This window comes from Fopius arisanus, unplaced genomic scaffold, assembly GCF_000806365.1.
Source record: "Fopius arisanus strain USDA-PBARC FA_bdor unplaced genomic scaffold, ASM80636v1 scaffold00211, whole genome shotgun sequence".
Taxonomy (NCBI): domain Eukaryota; kingdom Metazoa; phylum Arthropoda; class Insecta; order Hymenoptera; family Braconidae; genus Fopius; species Fopius arisanus.
In genome coordinates this window covers 29,527-49,122 of record NW_011887950.1, presented here as the reverse complement: position 1 = coordinate 49,122, position 19,596 = coordinate 29,527, and the positions used below count along the sequence as shown (strand labels likewise).

The 19,596-nt window shown below is 39.0% G+C and overlaps 2 protein-coding genes across 2 annotated transcripts in view; both read right to left on the bottom strand.

The window, feature by feature from the left end:
* The window catches only part of LOC105272590 (uncharacterized), a 4,361-nt gene extending 3,477 nt beyond the window's left edge, over positions 1 to 884 (bottom strand). Inside the window, exon 1 of the mRNA XM_011314782.1 lies at positions 351 to 884. Within this exon, the coding sequence (XP_011313084.1) occupies positions 351 to 884 (534 nt within the window). The remainder of the gene's footprint in view (positions 1 to 350) is intronic.
* A 6,390-nt stretch (positions 885 to 7,274) lies between these two features.
* LOC105272589 (cytoplasmic tRNA 2-thiolation protein 2-like) lies at positions 7,275 to 18,009 on the bottom strand. Its single transcript, XM_011314781.1, has 4 exons — positions 17,961 to 18,009; positions 9,427 to 9,632; positions 8,227 to 8,533; positions 7,275 to 7,345 (listed from the first exon to the last, which is right to left on the bottom strand). The coding sequence occupies exons 1-4, from the start codon at positions 18,007 to 18,009 to the stop codon at positions 7,275 to 7,277; spliced, it is 633 nt and encodes a 210-aa protein (XP_011313083.1).
* Positions 18,010 to 19,596: the final 1,587 nt, after the last annotated feature.

Below are 19,596 nucleotides of genomic sequence, written 5' to 3'. Positions count from 1 at the left end.
TAATTATGTTGCTCACTTTAGTAAAGGCTAGATTTTTACGCACAAATATTATTGTTCCTCCTCCACTGGAGTTAATTACATCCCTTCGATAGGTTACGAATCCTGGAAATTGGTATTGCAGGTGTGAGGTATTTTTTGGCTTGAGCCTTGTTTCTAGGCACACGAATATGTCGAGTTCTGTCAGAATGATAGGTATACGTTCCTTGATTCTACTTAGACTACGCACATTCCAGATTTTTATTCGGAGATCAACGTTACGTTTTAGGGGGTTGCCTAATTTTTGTGTGTCAGCCATTTTACTATTAGTGTTGGAAGAGTTATGACGGGGCTACTGAGGTGAGTGAATGTACTGCAGATGTGGCCTTGCATGATCCAGCTTCTGAGTTCTGTTCCGGGTCGCTGAGACCCTCTGTTTGAGGTTCTGGTTCTTGATTGCCCAGCTTCTTAATTATGCGCTTTATTCTTTTTTTCAGTCTACCCTCCTGAATGTGCTTAGTAACCTTCTCCAGCATTTTAGATAGAGCTGGTATATCCTGGGTGAAGCTTAAAGCTATTGGTATAGCCCTGTCAGAACCATATTCTCTGGTCAGAAATGAGATCAGCTGTTCGGTGTTTATCGGGTATACCTCAGCTGTCTCGGTAGCATGTATTTTGAACGGTTCAAGTTGTTTATCAACATCCTCACTTATATCCTCTATAGTGCCAGGTATCGGGGAATCAGTTCTCAGTTGTGAGTGTTCGTAGTTTGTGTCTGCGTTCTTTTCCCCTATCTCTCCTGCTTTCTTCAATGGTCGGGAAGGCTCTGTGGAAAGGCTGGCTTGGCTGCGATCACGTTTCTTTGAGATTTTGTTTGGTGGTGGGAGCAACTGTGAGTTGTTTTCCATGTTTTCCGTGTTTACTTGTTCTTGAATTTCGGTTGTTGTCATCTCGATTTGATCGTTCAGCTCATCCGTGTGTGTGTTGTTTTCCGGGCAGTCCCTAGCCAAGTGTAGTTGGAAGAAAATTCTCCGATTCGAAATGGTCGATACAAATGTTATGTTCGTTTGGTCTAATTAATGCTCCCATTGCCAATGTATATTCTCTAGAAGAAATTCCTTGGATTGCTGGTAGAACTATAGCGGCTTCTCTCTTTGGTAGATTCGATTGTTCTGTAGTTTGTGAGTACAGCATACTTGTCGTCTGATTTTCTCCTTTATTGCTCATTTTTTTTTTATTCCTCACACCCGATTGGGCCTTCGGAAAACAAAAGGACTTCCCCGGTGGAGTCAGGAACTAAATGAAAGAGAAAAAAGAACAGGAAAAGTGATTTTTTTTTTCCCCTCTTTTCCCTTCCTTGTAGCCCCTAGATGGGTCCGGCTTTAGCCTGACTATCACTTCCCTCCTTCCCCCTTTCACTTTTACTTTTTTTGTAGTTTTCGTAATCGAAATATTTTTCTGGGCATTATACTACAATCGTATAATACCCAGTCACCAACACGTAAACCTCGTGAAACCGAAGAGGGTAAACACGTCTACCTCTTACGACCGTTCCAGTCGGACTCCAATCCCTAGGTTTATTTATTACAATTGTTTAGTCGCGATTCTTGAAATATCATTAGAAAATCCGTCCGAACTTCTTCAGGGACCTTGCAACATCATCATAATTTAAAAAACTATCTTATAGATATTTATAAATAAATAATAAATTATTTCTCATATGGCACATCAAACTTTTGTTTTTTTATTCTGAATTTTGCTTGTTTTACTACAAAAACAACCCAAAAAAATAGCTCATGAAATTTATAGGGAAAATTTGATTCATTTATTAAACAGCGTGAACAGAACCAGCTCTCTTCCTCTACTGGAACACTTATGAGGCCTGCACACTTAAAATGGATCCAGTGTAGACATGAGTTACACTCAATACAGTTTGCTGTCACTTTTTTCTTACAAAGTGCACAGCGCCAGGCCTTCATTTTTTTCTTCTTATTGACCACTTTCTTTAACAATTTCAGCGCCTCGTCTTCAAAATATTCAGGAAAAGAGTCAAGTTCCACCGCAGCGATGCAGTCATCCAAATCAGTGGGTTCCACATAAGAAATCATATTCTTCGTTATTTTTATCTCTTTATCAATAATTTTTTCAAGTAAAGGAGAAGAGACAATCGTTGCAATAATTTGTTGCGCTTGGAAGCGCGGTGATTTCTCACTGAATTTGACCATTTTCACCGGTTTTTTCATGGCATAGTCGGCTGCAGATGTTTCATGGGGATTTTCAATTGTTATGACAAATTCATTAGTCAACTTGGCAAGAAATTTGTCAGGATTAATATTTCGTCGTCTGGAGCTGGTGTGTGGTCTTTGCCCCATTGCAGTTTTGCGAGGTTGACGAGGTCTGCCTAATGTGTGGATAAATGGAATCGTTACACTGTCCAAATTAGTTTTTGAAGTTGATTCATCAGAGTCATTTTTCATTTCCTCATTCTCCTCTGCATATGAGTGATCAAGTCTCACTATAGCTACTGTAGCCTCATCAATTCCATCAGGATCGGAGTTCTCACGAGGCGCCAGTTTGCGTTCCTCTGGTGCACAAGCGTCATTTTGCATTAGTGAAAGTGGGTTAATAGAAATTACTTTTTCGATTAATTATTCTGCTGCATTATCTAAGCTTTGTTGTTCGGCACTATTGGTAGATTGGGTGGTGATGTGTAGGGATCGAGAAGACGCGAAAGTGGTCTTTACAGGGATATTTCCGAGGCTGATTCCACCCGTTGCTTCTGAAGCTTCAAATTCTTCAAGGACACTACTTACATTAGAGTTGAATTTTTTTGCTGTCGTTAAATGAGCTTCCTCAGCTGATGGCTTCGGGTTAGGCCCTTCGATTGAGGTCTCCAAGTTAACTACAAATTATTGAAGTAACTCAAACTCATCTCGAAGCTCGTCATTCAGCGACAATGACATCAAGTTGCAAAATTCAGCACCATATAGTTTTGCAGCATCTGAATTTGAACGCTTGGAATCCGAAGACGATGGGGAAGCCTCTATTCTCTCTGCATGTTTTGAGTAGGCTGCAGGCGTCCGTTGAGCTTCAAGATGAACAGTCCAAGTAAGGTTCGTAGTTCTCCCTTGGTAACTGGCCAATCTCATGATCACGAGAGACTTGAGAGACATTATCAATTCGAATTGGAAATTGAGCCCTTATGATCTCCAATTGAGGTGTAAATTCCTCAGATGAAACTTGAAGTAATTTCTGTTTGATACAATCCAGAATTACGCCAATTTCGTGTTCTCTTTCTTTGTTGGATGCATGACGATTAACTGCAGTTCCTCCTGAGAATAAGGCCGATGACAATGGTGATGGGCACCTTAAGGGGGGAGTATTTTGTAATGTTAAAAATGGAGTGCATGCGATCTTTTGATCAATGACAGTTTGCGATGTCAAACGTGATTTTAGTTGCGGAGGTAGTTGATTGACCGCATCTTCAATATCCCTTATTCTTTTACTTTTATTTTTTATTCTTGTTTTTTCCATTTTTAATAAATGTCTTGTAACCGATTGATCCTAGAGTAGACAATATAAAATATAAAAAAGTCTATAATTGGCCGAAATTATTCAATGTACGAGCATACAAAAAGCATTAATAAACATACCGTATCAGGATGATGATTATGGTCGAGATGAAAACTAGTGATTCTCAGACGTTCTTTTCCATTTAGCGTTGTTCTTAATTTAATAAAAGCTGAGCAGTTAGTTCGTTTGATTCTAGAACAGTTGTATCACGAAATAATAGACACCATTGACAATTGATTCTGATGGTACAACAATGAAGAGTAAAAAAAATCGGATAGACTCACAAAGATTCTCTTTGTTTACGTTTTTCGGAACCCTGATGAATTCACCGCTATGAGTGCACTTGATGGTTAATTCGTCATATTCCAAAGAAATATTGCAAATTTTCTCATCTTTTTTCAGTTGTTTTTTATTCATCGTTTTCAAATTCGTCAACGTAGATACGAGTGTTTTACTACTCGTAATTGAGAATCTATATTTCACTTGCTGTTGAAACCGGTATAAAAATTCCATCTCTTCGTTCTCTGATGCAAAAAGTCTATTCTCGTACACTGAGTCCATTTTTTCTGTACTTCTTTCTTTGTTTTCCACGTGTTAAGTATATGAGTCATGTATCTCTCACGTGCGGGAGTTCAGCGCGATGATATATGTCTTGCAAAAAATTTTAAATAGTCTCGACAATCTAATTAATTTCTAAACTTTAGTCAATAACATAAGTTCCGCGTAAATATGGAGATAAATTGATTGGGAAAGATTGCAGCATCATCGATTCCCAATTGTTACTATTGTAGTATATTCGTCAAGTTAGTTTTTTCATTGACAAAATTTGGTAAATGTCCATCATATTCATTATAAAATTTTATTGAATATCCAAATTTATAATTCAACATTTTACTGTAAGTGGATTGACGAACTCCACATACGTTGTTTCCATTGTTGATTGTTTTTCGTAATTGGGAATACACATTGAATGACGAAGCACTGGTGATTTTTTTTACAGCCCGTATAAAGTGAGATGTGAATTTTCGATAATAGTCGTACTTGGAGAACGTGATCATCTAGTCATCAGTGCGGTGCATCTGACACACAATCATGAAGTTTTAGATGTAAATGGAGTAATAATCGCATTTATAAAGTCATAGCAGATTTATTTATTTTTTATTTCATACTTGTCATAGGAACTTTACAAATATATGCATCGGAAACGGACACCTGGGACAAAAAAGGACGTTGTAGCGAAAATCAAAGTGGGTGGTTCATTTCCGATGATACGGAATGAATTATCAAAAAAAAAATCGTTGTTAGCGGGAAAGATCTCGCCAATATCGAATATAAACTAAAGAACCCAGGTGGCAATGATCTAAAATCATTTGTGCAATTATTGGAAGATAAATATGGTAAGTAATTAAATAGAATTATCGTGAGAATTTAGAAATCAGATAGTTCATTGATTTTTTATATTAATTTTTTTTTGTTCGATCACCAGATTGTACGGTTCATATCCTTTGTGATGAAATTTCATAGCTGAAAGCTTTATATTTTTCGAATTCAACAATGAGAAAATCGATGTCAGCGTGGCCAGAAATTGTTTTGCTGGATGGCACTTATCGGCTATTAAAGACGAAATTAGTATTATATGTGTTCTTGGTTGCATCTGGCATCGGGAGGGGAGAAATCGTTGGATCAGCACTGGTTTCCTGCGAGGATAAACATACAATCAAGTGGATCACCCAAAAATTTAGAGAGGGAAACAGTGAAGCCTGCGAAAAACTCCATGGAATCATGACTGATAAGCAGATGAGTGAGATGTATGCTATTAAGGAGGTGTTCCCGAATATTCGTTTCCTACTGTGTCTGTTTCACACTCTAAAAGCCTTCGGTGAAGCTTTGCGTAAACTGAAGTTGTCGTCAGCTGACGAGAATTTATGCAAAGAGTTGCTCCAACATTTGGCATATTCTTCATCGAAGGAGGAATATAAGGAGTATTATGAGAAACTTATCACCGAAGCACCTGAGAGTGTCAAAGACTATTTTCACAGTAATTGGCACCCTATGAAGGAAGAGTAGACTCGTTTCTACATGACTCATAAGAATTTCCGTCATTTTACAACCAATCAACTCGAGAGCATGAATCGAGTAATTAAAACGGTGGCTGAGCGGGACAGTACACTATGTAATTTCGCAGATTCATATTTTACAATGATGAGCTCCTACAATCAGGAAAGTGATGTGAAAACTGCTACGGAGATATTGAAGACTCCTGTTTACACATGCACAACAGACCATACACAAGTAAGTGCACAATATTCAACTTATCTCTCGAGAACTGTGATGCATGAAGTCACAAAACAATTGAAGCTCTGCAATAAAATCAATTTTACTATGTGTGAAAAAGAGCCGAAGACTTATCTCATTCAACATCGAGGTCTACTGAAGGCTACAGCTAACAATTGCACATGCATATTCCATCGTACACGGGACTTGCCGTGCAAACATATTTTTGCCTTTCGTCGTTCACTGGATTTGCCAGTATTTGAGAAATCATTGTGCAACAAGAGATTTACCAAAGACTATATAATGGAACACAGTCGATTGGGCAAAAGTACTGCGAGTAGAGAAGTTCCTGTCCATACAGCTTCTCGAATGATATCGCGATTGGCTGAGAATAAGACCTTATCAGTGAGTGATAATAGAAAAATAGCAACTGAAGCTACAGGAGACTTGATTGATACCTCAAGTACTTCATGCGGATTGCAATTCCAGAACAGAATAATGTCATTGTTTGAACTCGGTAATGCGTGGCGAGCTGGATATGAGGTGAAAATCACAGTCATTAACTCTGCCTCAACTGAATCGTGCAATCCCGCAACGCAGGACTTATCAGAAGCTGAAAAATCATCACCTGATGATTTTTCTCTGCCGAATGTAACTGATATACAGGTGCCCGTTGCGCGGAGAATCATTGGCAGACCGTGCGGTGTTGGATCCACAACAAATGGTTTTTATAAACATAAACGCTTCTCTCAACATTTTTGTGAAAATCCAATGGATAGGCAAATTCGAGGGATCCTTGGCTGGCTTTTACTTGAGTGAGCTCATAGAAAATGCCATGAATGGGGAATATTTAATTCACAAGGAAGATTAAACTCACTGGACATCACAAAAGTTGCCGGGTTCTCTGTGTAGCAGAATAATTAATCTGGAGAGTATGCGAAATTTATTTACATCTGATGGATTTTCATTCCTCGAAAGGCTTATCACAGAGAAAAGGGAAAGCCAATCTTGGACACGTGCGGTTTGTATGAAATCCTGGCAGGACAAGTCGATTGAGTGTAGTGGCTGTTTGAAAAAAATAGATTGGATATGTACATCACTCACGAAACATCCATCGAAGGCATGGCTATGTGCTAAATGTAAATGAAGGACTAGAGGAATGTTCGTGTTGATGTGGACACCACTGGGAGAATTTTTATTTAGAAAACACGTTTTTTACAACTATTTACCGATGGAAAAAAATAACTTCTTGAGGATAAATAGCGCCATTGCTCCTGCTCAATCTTCACAAGATGACAAGTATTCAATTAAGTGAATTATGAGAATTTGCACTGTTCTGATTTATTAAAAAAATAAAAAGAAATTTTCTATTAGTTATAGAAATGAGAAATTTAGAGAAATGATTTATTATTTATTTATAAATATTTATAAGATAATTTTTTTAATTACTATCATGTTGCAAGGTCCCTGAAGAAGTTCGGAAGTTTCTGCATTTCGTAATCAGTCCTCAGTTGAGCTTTACCTAGAGCAGAAAAAATAAATAAATTAAGTCACAGATTAAGAAAAAAATCCAGAACTTACCAGTTAATGTGCAGTCCCAGCTACCTGAGCTTAACAGGGTTGTGCTGATACCTCATACCCTGAACACCTTCACGTACTTTCTGTACTCTTTCATATTACAAGTAGTAAGAGATATCCAGGGCATTGACATCTTCCGTAGGTTGAATTTTTCCTTCTGCTTGCTTTGCTCTTGCTTTGCTCTTCATCTTGACCCACTTCATGATGGTGTTGAGACGAGGGGTGCGACACTATCATTGAACAGCTCTTCGAGCAGTTTAATAATGTGTTTTTTTTAATATCAGGGGCATTCTGGTCTCTGGGATGGGATCACCCTGGATACCCATGTCGAGAGAGAATCGAGAGGTATTGGAGGATGATCTTCTGAATTATCAGGGCGGTCAGGGCGAAATCAGCTAGTACTGAGAGAGCTTAGCACCTTCTTGATCTCTGGAGATCAAATTGGTCGTCTTCAGATATATTCTGCACTGAACCATCGATAGTTATTGAAAAAAAACACTTTCACTGTCTCACCGATTAATGTATGCATAGTCTATTAATTTAATTACTTTTTTTTTGCTTCTAGCAACCCGTATAAAGTAATTAATGGTTTCTTAATGTCTCAAGAATCGCGAATGTAAACAATTGTAATGAAGAAACCTAGAGATTTTTAGAATCGCCCGTGAGCCCGTAACTTCTACGACTAGGTCATTAAAAACCACGGGGATTTTCCAGGCCTCAGCCGTCGCCGGAGAAAAATGATCGTCGCTGTAATTACAGTGACGGGTTGAAACCCGTGGGCCCGTGGCTCGTGCATATAGTCACACCCTTTATCATTTTCTTCACCAGCAACAATTTTTTCACCCGTTCTGAAAATCGTCGAGACTGTACCACTAAATAGTTCTTCCAAATTTCTCACGAATTTTCCAGTCAGTTTTTGGATAAAAGGGGGCCGATTGTCTTTTAATTCTTTCTCATCAATGCACTTGATATCACGTATTCTTAGATAATAATAAAGCTCCTGTCGGCTAAAATCGCGCATAGGGCGTAAAATCATCACATCATTATGCCTATTATCTATCAAACCGCAGTCTGATGACAAGTTTGCACCTCTTCCTAACGCTACATTACTTAAAATTGCAATTGCTACACGGAGAGAAAAACCCAGGAAAAATTACGTGACTAATCACGTAATCGTGGGCTGGAGTGTCATTTCCTTGATTTTTACTGGAGAATTTGGGAAAAAATGAGAGACGAACAGTCAACTTTATTATTTGCTCTGGAAAATTTACGTGACAGTCACCTAATTTCTGATGAACTTGTAAAATTTCCCACAGTTCCGGTTAAAACTATTCCGCGTGAAGTAAAAATTATCTAGGTTCACTTGAATTTTACGTGACGTACCGTAATTTTTACGTGACCGAATTGAAAAATTCCCAGGCAGCGTTGGTACGACTGTTGGTCATACCCGATCGCGAATCATTGTCTATGTTCGGATCATGCCACCCGGCAAAATTTACGGAACTGAGTATCGTTATTTTTCTACCTCCAAAGGTTTCTTTTTACCGACCGAGTGGTCAAATATTCTGAATGATCGGCACTTTTTCCGATTTTACATTTCGCCCCACGTTTACCTTTCACACATGAATTTTGACGGAACTTTTTACGTATTTTTTCCAGTATTTTTCTCTCTCTGTAGGGAAGTCGAATCGTTAGCGAGAAAAATTTTTTCATACTTGAGAATTTTCGCAGCAATGACCATTACTTTTTCTCGTAATTTTTGTAGAAAATCTTTTTTTGAAGTTTCATCGGTCAATTTATTCCATATTTTTAACAGCTGTTCATCTTCCTTGCTTTGATTATTCAAATAGGTTATATCCTTCAAACATGAAACAAGAGCTTGCCAAAATTTGTTTGATTTCAAATTAATGAAGAATATAAATAATAAAGTCAGAAAATGAAGAAAAGAATACCATCAATGTAGAGAAGTTTTACTCGAAAAATCAAGCGTTTGTGAACACTCTCGTTCATCCCGGTCTTAATTACATTGAGAAAAGCTGAGGATCCAGCTTGGCCATTGGGGCCAACCAATATAGTATCGCTTGGTCTCACAATTTTGGACCTTCCTAGGGTCGCTCGAAATTTATGATTTGTACTAATCAAGAAACATCCATTGCAATAACCATCCTTCTTTCTGAGCGTAACCTCACCCTTTTCATTATTACATTTTTGACATACCAATAAATTGCTCACTAATTAAGAAATTTGATCGTTTGTGGAATTATGAAAAGTGATAAACAATGACCAACAAACTTATTCATCGTTTTTCTTTCAACAAATAGTCCCGTTGAAGGCAAAAATTAAAAGGATTAATCGTCACTGAAATATTTGCAGTGTTTAGCACACTTTTTTCCTGAAAAGTGACAGTTTTCGCCGTGACATTTTCCTGCATGACATTCGCGATGATAGTTTCTAATTTATCCTTTACTCCCAAGAAAATAATTTTCTCCATATGCATGTAATTACAGATGAATCGTATTTTATATATTGTATTTTAGCTCCAATTATAATTATGTCATTTGAAATTAAGGCCCGGCCTTCTCGCCAAGGGAAAATTGTGGTGACTTTTACCCCCCCACGGTTTGCGGCAGAATTAGGATAATCAGGATAATTTTTCTTATGATTTCTCAATAATGACTGATTCACACTTCTACAGTACAAGATGTTACGCTTGGCTGGTAAGCAGAACAATACTACTAGGTATTTTCATGGAGGTTACACGTATCACTGAGATCCCAGAGGTTCAGGAACGATTCTTCGTTGCGCATTGAGGAACCGGGAACAGTGCAGAGCTGTGATCTATGTGAACTCTCTTCACGATCTAGCCAATCAACCTGTAACGATTAACGAGGGTCATGGGCATGAGCCGGATTATTTTCTACCTCTGAGAGAGAAATTCACGGAGGAAGTTCTCCAGTTAGCTTTGAGTTGGGAAGACCCAAAAGAAATATTCAATCGGATCAAGGCCAAAGAGGAGTGAGTGGAATAGTATATTTCGGTACGAGTGCGTAGAAGTGGTTTATCACTTGAAAGAGGGGAGTTGCGCTATTACGAGTTTACACGCTACCCTCTCAGAGTAAAACACACTTTTCCTATGAGTGTTAGAGGGTACTATTGATCACAATATGATGTTTGATGTTTAAACTTCCACGCAGAATCGGAATATCGTTACTTCTACGCCCATCGTCGATGTTGTTTCATTACTTTCGCAGCGAAATAACTCATTTCGTTCTAAGCGGCCTTTTGTAAAAAAAAATGTTCCGGCAGATTCTCGGACAATAGTTCGATTATAGTGGTCTTCGTCATACATCCGTTTTATTGGGATTGAACCAAACGACTTGACTGATTTTTAGGTATCGTCCAATTGCTGCTAGCCTTTCGTACTATTGTGAGTTTAAGCAGAAAATGGCTAATACCCGCAGAGCACATGTTCACCAACGCCAACCAGTTTACTGGAGCTGGGAGAAATGTTGCAGGACTACCCACCTTTACAGCATTTATATCAAGACACTGTCACTGGTAATGATGGTTCTCAGAGTGTTATTTTAATGCATGAAGGCATTGGACAGCCTCTCACAGAGAAAATGTCACAACACTAACCGGAGATTTTGAAATGCCCCAGATCAATAGTTTCAGAGCTAATTTCCCTCAAGCGAGAATCTGTGGTTGTTTATTTCACTACAAACAGGTAAGTATTCATTCAATGATAGTGAGAGAACAAATACGTATCCTAAAAGATAGAAATAGACCGACAAAGACAAGGGCGTATAAAGACGCATGTAGAAACGCCAAGGAGTGAGTCTCAACTCCTACTAGGTGCATCCCCATTTGAGAGGCTTGCTAATCGCTAGGTTGACTCGTTGACGACTACTACTGCCCACATATTAAGGGGATTGGAGTTCTAGCTGGTAGTGGATAATTGTGTCAGAATACCAAAGCCTCCAGTCCATTACCGGGCGTTGTGTTGGAAATATACAACGAGTCTTTTAGCGAGGACACCGTAGCGGGAAAGTGGAAACAGTAGGCTGATGTGGATCCCAAAAGGGATGAAGCTGCTGAACCACACTTCATCTTACCATTCCCTCTGCTGGTTCGATACTGCGAGTTAAATGATCGACTCTATGGCCCATAAGACAATGGACGTAGGAGTTGATCTATTGCTAACTAATTGCTAGTATGGGTTTCGGAGAGGGCGATATGAACCCAGGTGATTAAAGTGATGGTCATTAAGGGGGGAGCCTGCTTTAGAGGCGTCACAAAATGTATATTTTCAAGATTTTTTTTGTAAAGGAAAGAAATGTTTGATTGAAATGAAACTTCCAGGATTTATTTGTATATACCTGAAGAGTCTTCTCAAATTTTTTTATTATTTTACATGAGATATTCTTCATGTTTGACCACATTTACGGAGGCGCCTCGAGTGTGCAGTTTCTGTATGGCGGGCAAGATGCAGGTCGCAATTTTCATCTGAAACAAAAAAACAAAAGAAATTTTCAATTTTCAATAGTGTAATTCCAACGTGAACCAAGAAAATTCAACAAAAAGTGAAAAATTCAACAATTTTTGTAAGATTGAAAAAAAATGCATTCTAAACAAAAAAAAATTGACTTTAAATCGTTTAAAAACCGGATTAATGTTAACTCTCTTGAGGTATTTTAGGTTCACCTAGGAGAGAATTTAATTCCAACTACAACGCATTTTGATTCGTTTCGATAGGACGTTTAGTTTTTTTCCTATCTTGCCCGCCAATTTGAAAAAATCATGAAAATGGAAAACCGAGAAATCGCGTGTCAAAGTTTTCGCTGACAAAAAATCGTAAATTTCTTGAACTTACCCTATTAATATCCTAATCAGCGATTCCTGCTCCATATAACTATCTTTCGGACTCTTCAAAAAATTCGTTTTCGGCCAATTCCTCCATTCGTCGGGCTGTTCTGGCCTCTTTGGTCACCAATGAGCAGCGCCTGTTTTGACGCCTGATGCGCTGCTCGTCCGCATTATCGCAAAAATATTTGCACTGGAGCCCAATTTTCCAGTCTAATGAATGCATACTCTTTAATATTAGATTGTAGCCTTCATTAAACATCCCTCCAGCGATGAAAGCAGCGATTTGGACAATTTTAACCTCTGAATGAAGGTGTTTGGGGGTCAGGCACCACAAGGTTGAATTGAATGATTCGTTGGCATTCTGCGTGTGTCCCCCCAAGCACCTTGTTAATAAATCGTCCTTCGATAATTCCTCATATATAGGACGAATATATTTTTCACAATTGTCGTCAATTAAGCGCGGTGGTTGTTTAAAATCAGCCAAAGTATTCTCTGCTTCCGCTTTGCGCCATTCACACCAGCTTTGAGTGCCTTCGGGACAGTTGTCGTGGCGAGGCAATTTATCTGTAGAACAATAATGATCAAGTGTCGCCATTATTGCACTTCTCATACCTTCTACAGAGTTTAAATTTCTTCGAATCGCGAGACCGTAATACATTGTTAGTTTTTTTATTACAGTCTCTGTGAGCCGCTTTTTTCCACCGCGTTTTTGTTCTTTTCTCTTGTTTCGGAGACCAGTACCCATGCGCTTTTGTACGTGTCCCACGCACTTGTTTTTGGTCACTGTACACTTGTCGTCCTATGGATTATTCTTCACGATGCCAAGAAATGTTTTGTAGTTGCCGTCGCCAATATAGTTGCTATACATTACTCCAAATTTTTCGATGGATCTTGAGAACATTTCGTTGATCGAATCAACTTGCATCTTTCCGGCGCAGCCTGCGTGATTGGAAGAACAACTTTCTTTATGAGTTTCATACCATTCTTCAGACTCGTCGTCGTTCAACGTATTTTTCTTGAGAGTACAGGTATGACAATATCCGTTTTTAACATCGAGATCAATCACTTTGCCACTGTACTAGCCAATAAGTGTAGTTACAAAAAGAAGAGAAGTGAATACACGTTTCTTCCACCATCGCCCGAAACTTTCAAATGGTCAGCTGGTCTTTCATTTTGCACATTTAGTTTTTTTTCCTCTTCGACAGCACTCTTGCACGTACTTTCAAATATCGTTTTCGATGCTGTATACACATGTTCCACGATTTTGTCATACGTCGATTTTGCTAAACCTATGCCTTGAGATAAATCCATTAGACCACAAAAAATGTTCATGCCTTCTCGTGCGACACCCAAAAGCCTCATGACCAACACAATTCTTCTGTTGATTTCGTAGCCAGTGTGAATCAACGGTCCGGATTGAATTTCTCGTTTACCGCAGCGATACGACAAAATAATTTTAAGTTCTAAACCTCGATGGCTGCTTCCAGCGAACGTTATTCTTTCCTTACACAAATTGCAAATAACCAACTCCGAAATTGCCAAAAACATAGACACAAACTCAATTATGCGGTAACAATGAGACGGATAAACTATAATGTCGTCCGTAGTCACAGATGCCAATTTCTGCTCACTGCGGCTCGTATTTGCTTCTCCATCGTCCGATGAAGAAACATTCAAAAATTGATTGCCTTGGAATTTGCGCTTCCGTGGCCTTCCACTACGCTCACTCGCAGATTTGTTCGTTTTCGGATAGCTCTTCATATTTTTATAATGCTCATGTACTGACAGACAAATCAAAACTGAACCGGAAAGGAAAATGTAGCTTTATAATAGCCGAGGTTAGCCAGCTCACCAACCAGCTGACACCGTTAGCTGACCGTTAGTCCCTTTTCATTATAATATATATATATATACCTACTATATATATATATATACCTACTCGACGCTTGCTCACTATTTCGCCTGTATCTCCGGAAATAATCCGAATTTTATTATGAAATTTTGGCGACATATTCTTGGATAATTTTTGAAAGTGATTTATGCAAAAAAAAATCGATTTTTTGAAGTCTCTAAAGCAGGCTCCCCGCTTAATAAGATTTTTTCAAATGTACGCTTTTGACGAAACATCAGGATGAAATTCTAACTTTATGTTTGTCAGCATTGGTGAAGGACTTGTGCATAACCGTGCACCGACTTTCATTGGTGTTTGTTATTGGTCAGAGCGGAATTCACATGTAGTCATGTACGCTCCTGGGTAGAATAGAATAGATTTCATGGTAATAGGATTTTTTCAAATGTACGCTTTTGACGGAACATCTGCATGAAATTCTAACCTTATGTTTGTTAACATTGGTGAAGAATTTGTGCATGAAAATCTTTCAAGCGGAATTGACATTTTGGCATATACATTCGCGGATAAAGGAGGCTAGATATCATCTTCACAAGATTTTCCCAATGAACTCTGTTGACGTAACATTAACATGAGATTCTACTCGTATCCTGCTCAGTATCGCTGAAGTATGTACATGTGAAAATACTTTGCACATCAACTATGTTTGGAATTTTATGCAGTCCACACGGACCCGTTACAATACACTCTATTTCTTTCACATCCACTCGTGTAACATAGTTGAAATCATGTCCGATGACTTAATGCAACAGACAGAATGGTTGTCTCATGTATATAAAGATCCGAGTTCGTGCTTCGGTCGTGTAGAATTGTGGGACGTAAACTTGCGAAACACTATTTGCGAGTACAAACTGAAGAATAGTTCTCTTGAAGTAAAATAATAACAATCTTATGAGCAAATGAGAACACTATGAAGCGGTAAAGACTTTGTTCTTCTTGGTCAAATCGCGGATGGTAGCCCGACCAGGATAACCTCAAGCAAACCTCTACCTTTTGTTCTTGATCAAATAAGCGACATTTTGCTATGGAAACCTGATGACAAAATCTTTCGCTGTTGAACGGGAATGCCTCAAGCGTCTTGTGTCCATTGCTGATGACCTAGTTCGTTATTTTGGATTGTGGGCATCAGTAGTTTTCGACTCGCAATACGATGCCTTTATTAATCTTATTTCATTTTAATAACTTTTTTTTACTATTATTGCATCTGTTGGATTCGTGAACGTGTTTTCTCAATTTGGTGCCATCCTCATTCCTTTAGGCCATTCTCTTCCCTTTATAATTAATATGCGCTCTGGTACTGGTTTATCATAGTTACCGTTAGTTATCAGCCTTTCGTCGACACTCATTCGGCTGAGGCTACAAGGGAAACCATAACAAATTCGGCCCATGTACTGGCTGGCCACGTAGTAATTCTATTGTGTCTATGAATCACTGACTTAATGGACAGAGTAGGCATGTGCCAGTCTTGTTGAGTATCTGTGGTCCTATGGGGTTAGCCCAAGAGTAGATGGCTCCCATCCGAGTTGTACCCTATTGGAATAGTATTCAGCTTGGCGGAACATTGAAGACGGGCGCTAACCCCGTGATTACTAGGACTGTTTGATTTGAATGATATTGTCTTCATCATATACAGGATAGTCGAGTAAAGTTGAATGGTGAAACAAGCCCAAACAACGGTGTTTGTTAACATTGTTTGTAATTCACCTTAAGAGTGGCCGTAGCTAATTTACATTGGTGACTACTTGTGGACTCAAAAACCTTGTAATAATCAATAATATTTGTTTTCATCTGACCATTCCACTTTATCTCATTCTCCACGAGTATCAAAACTCATCATTTCATTAATTTTTTAAAGGAATGCTGTGTATTCGACTCAAGAAAGCAGCTCCAAAAAATAAAACACTGCAACCATCGCCTATGTGTCTCATGTGTCCGGAGCTTGATCATGCGGAAATGCCCATTATGCAGAGGAGAGATTGAATCTTATTTACCTCCGCATATGATGGGAGGAGAGAGGTGGCATGACAGAATCGACTTGGAAATCGAACTGGACTGGGAGGACCAAGTTTTAATGGAAATGTTCAACCAAGAATAGACCGGATTTTTTTCAATTTTCTAATTATTGTTGTTATTATTAAGGATTTTGTTATGTTCATGAATTAATGTGATGTGATGACTTATTACATATTAAATAAATGTCATTGTTATAAATTGAAAAAATGAATAAAATGATAGTTATAGTTGAAAAAAATTCAAGTGCCGAGTGTGACTTGGTGGTTTCAGCCTTTCGATTCTCTGTCTGGACCACATGGTGAGACGAGCCTCACCAATAGCCTCGTAAACCAATGTCAAATCAGCCCTAAAGAAATTATGAAATCAGGCTGGGATCAGGCCGGAGTTACTCGTCCTTTGGAATAATTATCAGGGTTATATTCATTTTCTCAACAACGACTATTCATCCACGAATTATTGGTTTGAAATGATTGGGTAAAGTTATCACTCCACATCAGAATTTTGGAAGAGCATTTTATTTCATTTATTGAAATGCTGCAAATATCGTTTGGACACAAAATGATTGTTAAGGGTGATTCGTTATCACGACAACATTGAAAGAAAAACAAAAAATCCTAATATTGTTGCCTATTTTAAATCAAAAATCGATATTGATACTTCAAATTGATGGAGAGTTTAAAACTACCGTTAGATGGCACCGTAGCTATCTGCCGGCATCAGTTGAACCAGGACTCAAGGAGGGAGAAAAATCTAATTAAAGCAGGTAGCTCCTTTAAGTGCTTAAGGCTCCCAGCTCTCACTAATCAAGCTCGGGAGCGGGCTGAGCCAAATGAGGCGAGGTTTACGCGCTCTTTGTCGTTCACTCGTTACAACGGGCTTTCTTTATCTTTTATTACACAATAAGAAAGGTGGGGAGCACGTTTTGCTCTCACAGCAGCAGTGGTCTGGCCCTGGGTTATAAAAACTACACTGTGGAAACATCTTCACGCATCACCTAGAGCTTTATGTATACCGTAGTCCGTGCACAATTCTACTACTTATTAATTAATGGTGTGCGGAAAAATAAACGACAAGATCTTAATTGTGCACGTCGCTCAGCGATAGGTGCCTAACTAAAATTCGGTTGTACTATGTAAATAAAAATATGTGCACAACTTTTTATTTTAAATTAATTCAATGTGTATGATTTTTATGAAAAACGTTAATTAGAATTTCGAGTGTGCATTTTTTTGTACACATAATATATTATGTGCACGCAGAAAAATAACAGTGTGTGCAACATAATAGAGTGAAATCTTGTGCTCAAATTGGATGTGCACGTTTAAAAATCAAATGTGCATATTTAATTTGATTTTTACATCTGTGCACAAACATAAATGTGTTCAATTATTATGTGCACGACTCATACCCGGTCATATTGAGAACCCATTGAGAATCAAAAATCGTATTTTTGAACACTAAAAAAAATTGAATTCCCAATTCTCCAAAAAGGGCAGATTATTTTGAGAGGTCTCCAAGAATAAAAAAATTCAATAGCCAATTTTTGCTTACATCAACACATCAGACAGTCGCGGGCATGAAATACATTTTTGACCCCTTGATTCCAGCTCTCAATTGACTCTGAATGCTCTCTCAAATAGGTCCGTCAGGGTAAACGGTCCAACAGTTTTTAATTAACAACTAATAACGAAGAAATGAATGAAATGATGAGGAATATCTTGTTAATTAATGCGTATTAATTAATTGAATTTTACTAAAAATATTCACTTACCTTTGAATTCTGGCCAGGTGTGTCCCAAATTCCATTTGTTCAAGGACATTTCAATAATATTATCTCCTTCGGAAGTGTCATTTCACTCATTGGGTTAATAATCACTGTTTCTAATTATTGAGATGAATTTTGTTATAAAATAGAACTGTTCGCGATCACAAATCGTTGAAAACTGAGAACTATAGCCGGCGTCCGCCTCGTGGCGCTATCGTTGCTCCATCGATCAGAGATTTTACAGACGCTCTCATGCAAATTTTGCCAATGCGCGAGACGATTACTCCGATACTTGGCCGTAGAAACGACATCTGCAAGATAAAAATGTATATGGAGGAAAATAACCTATGGCAAAAAAAGCATAGGCTAGATACTGTCATGGCGAAGGCCATGCATGAAAGTGTCATGGCGGAACGAAGACAACTATACGCAGCGCCCACCGCGTGGCGCTGCGTCTGTTTAATTTTTAATTTTGTCAATGTTTCGGCACATGGGGCTAGTTCAAGTGCCGTGTTGTGTATCTCTCTCGCACTCGCTGGCACATTGCGGAGCACCGGAAAGACGTTGTGCTGTGTTAGTGTAAAGTGAAGACTTTTTAACGACTTCACCAGAGTGCAACACACACCAAAAAAATTCAAACAACCAATTAATTATCGTCCTTTGATTAGCGCCGTCAGCAAAATATTTTTGTGATAACTGATAGCGTAACTCAGAATGCCGCAAACGGGTGACGAATCTCAGCCGCTCGGCATACCGCAAATCACAACCGCCAACGCATTGACAGCAGCTGCAACGGCAATGAAACCCAGGATCATCGCAAGGTCATTCGACCCGGAGAAACCACAGTTCTGGTTCGCCCAATTGGAAACGCAGTTCGCAGATCTCGGCATCGTCACGGAAACAGAGAAATATAACAAAACAGTACCTCTAATAGACACACAGTACGCAGCCGATGTCGAGGATTTAATTGTTACCAGACCTGCCGCAAATCAGTTCCAAACAATTAAAAGTGCATTAATTAGATGTTTTAGCAAATTAAGAACAGCAAATTTAATTCGGTTGCTTGATAACGAAAGCCTAGGGGGCCGCAAGCCTTCCAAACATCTCAGACACTTGAAAGCTCTTGTTCCAGGTATCGACGAGAAAGTTTTGAAAACACGTTGGCTTTCTCATCTCCCGGAGCAGACGAGGGCAATCTTAGCGGCGCAGGAAAATGCCTCATTGGACAGCTTAGCCAAGCTGGCGGACAGGGTTCACGAGGTTTTTCAACCACAGCAGTCCTCAGCGATCACGGCCTCAACAGATAACACGGCCAATTCAAAACTTATCGCTCAAATGGAGAAGCTAACAGCGACCGTGGCAGCGATGCAGTTGCGCGAGTCACGCTCGCGCTCACACACACGCTCGGAAGGGCGACACAAAGATCGCAACGGTTCTCGCAGACGCTCCAAATCACGTAAGGTTTCCGGGGATTTTGACACATGTTGGTATTTTACAATTTTACATTACATTTTACATTACAGATTTGGAGACAAAGCCCACAACTGCCTGCCAGGCTGCAAGCATCAGGGAAACTACAGCGGGAGTCGTTAGCGACGGAACGCGATTCTCCTTTATCACCCCGTCGCCTCTTTGTTATCGA

What these genes read in the sequence shown, in the direction of transcription:
- LOC105272589 (XM_011314781.1), bottom strand. Translation starts at nt 18,009, where the DNA reads ATGTCCTTGAACAAATGGAATTTGGGACACACCTGGCCAGAATTCAAA. An exon ending in CACCTGGCCAGAATTCAAAG is followed by an intron (nt 9,633 to 17,960) that starts GTAAGTGAATAT and finishes TTTCTTAATTAG; the next exon opens with TGAGCAATTTATTGGTATGT. An exon ending in GGGTGAAAAAATTGTTGCTG is followed by an intron (nt 7,346 to 8,226) that starts GTGAAGAAAATG and finishes TTTCTGCTCTAG; the next exon opens with GTAAAGCTCAACTGAGGACT.